At 43.4% G+C, this 6,345-nt stretch overlaps 1 protein-coding gene across 1 annotated transcript; it reads left to right on the top strand.

The window, feature by feature from the left end:
* The first annotated feature begins 383 nt into the window (after nucleotides 1-383).
* LOC140715668 (probable G-protein coupled receptor 139) lies at nucleotides 384-2,685 on the top strand. The gene is made up of 2 exons (XM_073028034.1): nucleotides 384-453; nucleotides 1,802-2,685. The coding sequence occupies exons 1-2, from the start codon at nucleotides 384-386 to the stop codon at nucleotides 2,683-2,685; spliced, it is 954 nt and encodes a 317-aa protein (XP_072884135.1).
* The last annotated feature ends 3,660 nt before the right edge of the window (nucleotides 2,686-6,345 follow it).

Below are 6,345 nucleotides of genomic sequence, written 5' to 3'. Positions count from 1 at the left end.
AAGCAATTATTGAATTTTTTAGATTAATGTTTAAAAGTGTATACAACACGTTCCCCGTCCCCCTCCCCGCTCCCCCATTCAAGACAAATCTCATAGTAAAGCGAGAAAAATTGCAGTAATTTCCGAATTCACGAAGTTCTGATGGGGATGTTACTAACTCTGTTCGTTCGTTAGCTGTCAGCAAAGGTAATTGTGACGTCACTCACTGTGTTTTTTCCCTGACTGTATCCGATATTAATGTCTTTCCCCATGACTGAATTGTAAACAACATGAGCTTATTTAGCTGACTCTCGCAGTTGAATGTCAAGTGTATTAAGGACTGTTCCAAAATCGACAAAAGAGCGATTGATACAAGGAAGTGGTCTCACTCACACACACGGAAAATGCACGCACCTCCTCGAGGCCTGGTGTATGCAATTTACTACACGGCTCTTGCAGTGATCGCGGTTCCAGGTAAAACATTTCTTGCTATTTTAACATTTACAGTCTTACGCCTTATGCTCTTGTGAACTTTATGAATTTAATAGCTGAGCAGTTTTTTTTGTATCAAAGAGCAAGTCAACAAGTGTACCTATTAAGTGGCAACTGAGTGCTTTCATGCTTTATAAGTTTAAAACCAGTACACAATATTTATTACATATACAGCAATGTGCAAAAGTTTTCGGCACATAGTTTAGGATGCCTAAGGTATTTGCAGAGTACTGTTTCTCTTAAATGAATCCAGAAAGGCACTATATATATGTATATACACACACAACTAGAGCTTATGCACAGAGCAGTTTATAATCTATAGATATAACTTATACATAAAGTCATATAAATTCATACCGCTATACTCGTCATGACAAGGTCAATGGGAACGGTGTGATAAGAGTAATCAGCCTACATGAGTTTTCTGTATTTAACTGAACGCCTTTCTTGACACACCAAACGTGCAATAGCTATTTGGCAGATCATAAAGCAATTAAATGACATCTTTTAAATGTTGAGAACACGCCGCAGTATCTGTAATAGGAGTGAAAGCGTCTTTACAACGCTGTATTAACGTTTGATCTAATTTTTAACTCTTCATGCACTGATTTCGCTTTATTTAGGAATATTGCTGACATTTTCAGAAGTGGGTTAACGCTGGACCAAATATTTTCTACATTACAAAGGCATTTTCGTCTGCAGACCTGACGCCCACAGGATGTTTTATTTTCGTTCTGGAGACTATTGAGTGCGAAATTCCCAAAAGATCAGCAGATCTGAGACACTCAAACACCCCATGTAGCACCAACAATCACTCCACCGTCAAGATCGTTGTGATCACATGGTTCCCCATTCTGATACTTGGTCTGAACAGCAATTGAAACTTTTGACCTGCGATGCCTAATTTCTTCTATGCCATGGTGCTTATCACTAACCGAAGGTTCCGTTGACCCCATATTGGGAACACCGCCACTTGACATGTCTGTATGTTTTTATGTAATGAGTTTTTTCCACGTGATTAGCTGATCAGGTGTGCACTTGTTCAGGTGTACTTAATGAAATGGACTCAGTCTATATTAGATAACTGTGCATTAATCAGTCAAATCCAGGAGGCTTTTTCTGTACTCGGTTAGGCTCCTGGTTACTGTAGTTTCTATAGCAGGTCGCAATGCAGCCAATTAAGAAAACCTCCATTGTAGAGCATCTATAAACGTTTGCCAAAGTTTGATGCGTGACGTGCCGAAGTTATGAAAATTTCTACGCTGAAACTTCTGAATTACTTCTACTACGAGTGTGTTCTATCACTAATCTCAAATTGTTTCCCCCACAGTTAATATCGTGGCCATTGTGATTCTGTCCCGAGGAAAATGCGGCCTGTCCCGATGTATCAGCCGCTACGTCGTGTCCATGGCGGCGACGGATCTTTTGGTAATCATCACCGCCGTGATTTTAAACCGGATTCCCGCTATTTATTTTCCCGCTAGTTTCCTATCCATCACACCCGTGTGCAGTTTGAGCATTGCGTTAATTAACGCCGCCACGGACAGTTCAGTTTGGTTAACGGTGATGTTCACCTTTGACCGATATGTCGCCATCTGCTGGCAGAAACTAAAAGCAAAGTATTGCACCCAGAGAACCGCTGGAATTGTTATCTCTGTCGTCTGCACTTTGGGCTGTGTGATCAACATTCCCTGGTACTTTTTGCTCGAACCAATGTACGTGATTGACAACGTGCCCTGGTATTGCAAACAGAAGGACGATCGATATTCTGTTATCCTCTGGACAATATTTGATTGGACGGATCGCGTTCTGACTCCTTGCCTCCCGTTCCTGCTTATTCTCTCGTTCAACACTCTGACTGTTCGGCACATTTTAGCAGCCAGTCGGGCCCGTAAGAGACTCTGTAGCTGCCCCATGGGAGAGAAACAGAGCGACCCGGAGATGGAAAGCCGGAGAAAGTCCATTCTCCTGCTCTTTGCAATCTCGGGATGTTTCATCTTTCTCTGGACTCCGTATGTTATCCACTTCCTTATTCAGCGATTTCAAGTTGGCTATACAATTAATGGCTACAGCGACCCCAGATTCATCCTGATGGAAATTGCCAATATGCTTCAGATGTTGAGTTGCTGCACAAACACGTTTATCTATGCAGTGACTCAAAACAAATTCCGGAAAGAGTTGAAGGTGCTGATGAAATGTGCGCGGAACATTTGATATTCGGCTAAGTCGCAAATGTGGCATGTTCCTGAGTAAAGAACAATTGTATTAAATGTGCAAACCCGTTCCGTTTGAACAGCATGTCATTGTGTTGCAAACTTCAGACGCAATTTAATTGCATGTTAGTACGTCATTATTTTATGAAAATAATAACTCAGTATTCTGTTTTCAGATATTGTGGAAATAAGTAGGCATCTATGCCCTCCCGCTATCCCCTCTCTCCGCTTCCCGCAGTGTTTGCTCTCTCCGTGATTTCCTTGTCCATTTGTCCCTCCCCTCTGATTTCCCTCCTGGCCCTCATTTCTGCGAGCAAACGAAATGCTACACCTGCCCATTCACTTCTTCCTTTTTCAGCATTCAGGTCCCAAAATCGCCCTTCCTGTTGATATAACACTGCACCTGTGAGTCTGTCAGGATTATCTGGGGTATCCAGGACTCCTGCTGTGTTTTCCAATTCATCGCTGAGACTCGACGTACAGCGTCGTACCCTTACCTCCATCCGCAACAAACAGAATTTCCGGCTGGCCAATCATTTTAAGGCCAGTCCCCGTTCCCATTGCGAAATTTCGATTCATGGCCTCCTCTACTGCCATGATGTATCCATTCTCAAGATAGAGAAAGATCGCCGCATAGTCTGCATGGATAGCTTCCAGCCTGAAGGTATAAACAAGGATTTCTCTAACTTCTGATAACCTCTTCCCCTCCCCTTAACTTACCCCATTTCTCTATCCAGTCTGCTCTTAACTCTTCTCTTTTCCGCAAATTCCTATCGCTTCTCTCTGGTGCACTTTCTCCTTGAATTTTTCCCATGGTGCACTCCCTTCTCCTATCGGATTCATTCTTTTGCAGACTTCTACCTTTGCACCTATCACCTCTCATCTTCTTACTTGAATGTCCTCCCCCATTCACTCACCTTCACCCTCACCTGAGTTGACGGATCACTTTCGATCTTCTCCCCTTTCCCTCCCCTGCATTCCTATTCTGGATTCTTCTCCCTTCCTTTCCAGTCCTGATGAAGGGCCCGGCCTGTAATGCCAACTATTTGTTCCCTTCCATAGATGCTGCTTGACCTACTGAGTTTCTACATTTTGTGCACATTGCTCAAACCGTCCATCATCTGAAGAAACTCTTGTGTTCCGGACGTGTCTATTGCTGCTCGAAGTCAGTAAAATATCTTACTACATACAGAAAAATTGCTGGTGAACTTAGCAGGCCAGGTAGCATGTATAGGAAGACATACCGTCGACGTTTCGGGCCGAGACCCTTCGTCAGGACAGACGACTCGGCCCGAAACGTCGACTGCACCTCTTCCTATAGATGCTGCCTGGCCTGCTGCGTTCAGCAGTATTTTTCGTGCGTGTTGCATGAATTTCCAGCATCTTCAGATTTCCTCGTGTTTGCGTTTTTAAAATATTTCACGCAAGTGTTTTCATTCGCCTAATAATAAAACAGAGATTTCTCGCATATTGATCTCGGGATATTTTGCATGATTCCAGATTCAGCATGCATATTGAGAAGGTAATTAAACGTCACCAGGCTTTTCTTCATCAAGACCCTTCCTTTAAAACTTTAGTCCTCTCAGATCTAATACTCTAATTTGAAAATTCCAAACTGAGATAAAAATTCAGAGCTTCTACACAAGCTAAGCATAGACCTATGGAGTAGTTGATATAAACAGCACTCAAAGAGGTCACTCTTTCCTGTAATAACTTTACGTACAGTCCTCTGCAAACCTCTTTGGCACATATATGTGTCTAGGTGCTTGATACTTCTGCACACTAGTGTATTTGCCAATGTGTAGCAGAGAGCGAGTTTGTAAAAGGTGACAAAGAAAGTGTGCTGGGCAGAGGGTGGCGCGGGTTCAGAGACACCCAGCACCGTGACATCAGATAAGGTAATTTCAGTCCAAACAGTGGTTTCTTAATTATCACAAGACGTCTCTCACGTTCTTCACGCTTTCTTCCCTCTTCCTCCCCTTCCTCTTTTCCCAACTATGTTTCTCCTCTTCCTGCCCCTTCACACTCTCAAACTAAGAGGGGGACCTGTATCAGAATCAGGTTTATTTTCACTCACAAATGTTTTTTTTTCGGTAGCATGACAGTGCAATTCATAAAAATGCTACAGTATTGCGCAGACGACGTAGGCACACTCGATATACATTTATGTGCCCATGACTTTGCACAACATTGTATACTCAGTGGTCATTTTATTAGCTAACTCTTGTTCGTGGTTTTCAACATCAACTTTACAAGTGCTGTGTGTTCAGGGATGCTCTTCTGTACACCACTCTTGTAACGAGTGGTTATTTGAGATACCTTTGCCTTCCAGTCAGCTTCAACCAGTCTGACCGTTCTCCTTTGACCTTTCTCAGTAACTAGGCATTGTCGCCCACTGAGCTACCGTTCAATGGATTTGTTTGCAGCATACCCTATAAACTTAAGGAACGACTGTGGGTGGAAATCCCAGGAGGTTACCATGTTTAAACCCTTCCCTAATATTGCTGCCCAGTTTTATCAATGACCCCATTGGCGTTGCTTCATGCAACCATACTGAGCTTGTCAGTACCATCAAATTTACCTTCAATGTTCACCCCGCCATTAAATTAATTTCGTTCACTTCTGACACCTCTCGCCCCTCTCTGGATACCTCTGTTAACGGACTCTGACAGATGTCTTCGCAATATTTCTTCCCATGTCATCTGTAACAATGCTATTCCCAGTTCTGAGGTCCAAACCCCCACGTCCATTCTGACATATCGGTTTTTGACCTTCTCAAGAAGAGAGCACTCCGAAGTAAGAGGTGCAACATCTCATATCGCGTCTGGGTAGCTATAGCCGGGGTTGGTAATGGGGACAAGCACCCAAAGGCGTGCGCATCATCTCGCCTTTGACAACCATGTCCTGCTCTTGGTCTTCACGTGTGGTTTGAGTTGAATATTGACTGGCAGCTCCTGCGACGGTGCTGACACCAAACTATACTGGTCTCTGCCGTTCCTTTGGGTTTATCAGATGCGTGGAGAAGGTAAGCTTGCTATAGAGACAACAGTTGGCTCTCCATATCGTACTTGCCTGGCCTGGTATCTAGATAGCTGGGACGCAATATCCATGGTCATCGCCGTCCTACGGGGGCTTCAGAGACCTCAGAGCTACCAACATCATGGCATGAACATCGATTTCTCGAAACTCCTGCAATTTTCCATCCTTCCGTTCTCTCTTCTTCCATTTCCCATTCTTGGTCGCAATTTTCCTCTTATTTCTCCACACCTGGTTGCCCCCCTCCTTCCCTTTCTCCGGTAGTCTTTTCTCCACTCCAACCACATTCCATTTCTCCACCAGCAAACTCCCAGCTTCTCACTTTACGCCCATTCCCCATTAACCAAGCTAGATATTTGCATTAACGAGCAGATATACAGCTGTACTTAATGAAGTGGCAATTGTTGCACATCTACCAGGTCTCCTTTCAACCTCCAATTCACACCACCTCCATAAAAAAAAAACCCGGATTTGGCGATGAAGACATACTTTCAACGTTACAGGAATACCTACTCCCCACATCCCTCTTCCGTCATTAGATTTATGTACAGCCAATGAATCAATTCATGAACACTACCGCACAATATGTACTTTATATATTATATAAATATATTATATACATTAT

This window comes from Hemitrygon akajei, chromosome 24, assembly GCF_048418815.1.
Source record: "Hemitrygon akajei chromosome 24, sHemAka1.3, whole genome shotgun sequence".
NCBI lineage: Eukaryota > Metazoa > Chordata > Chondrichthyes > Myliobatiformes > Dasyatidae > Hemitrygon > Hemitrygon akajei.
Note: the sequence above shows the minus strand (reverse complement) of the source record. Positions and strands in the feature narration are given on the sequence as shown.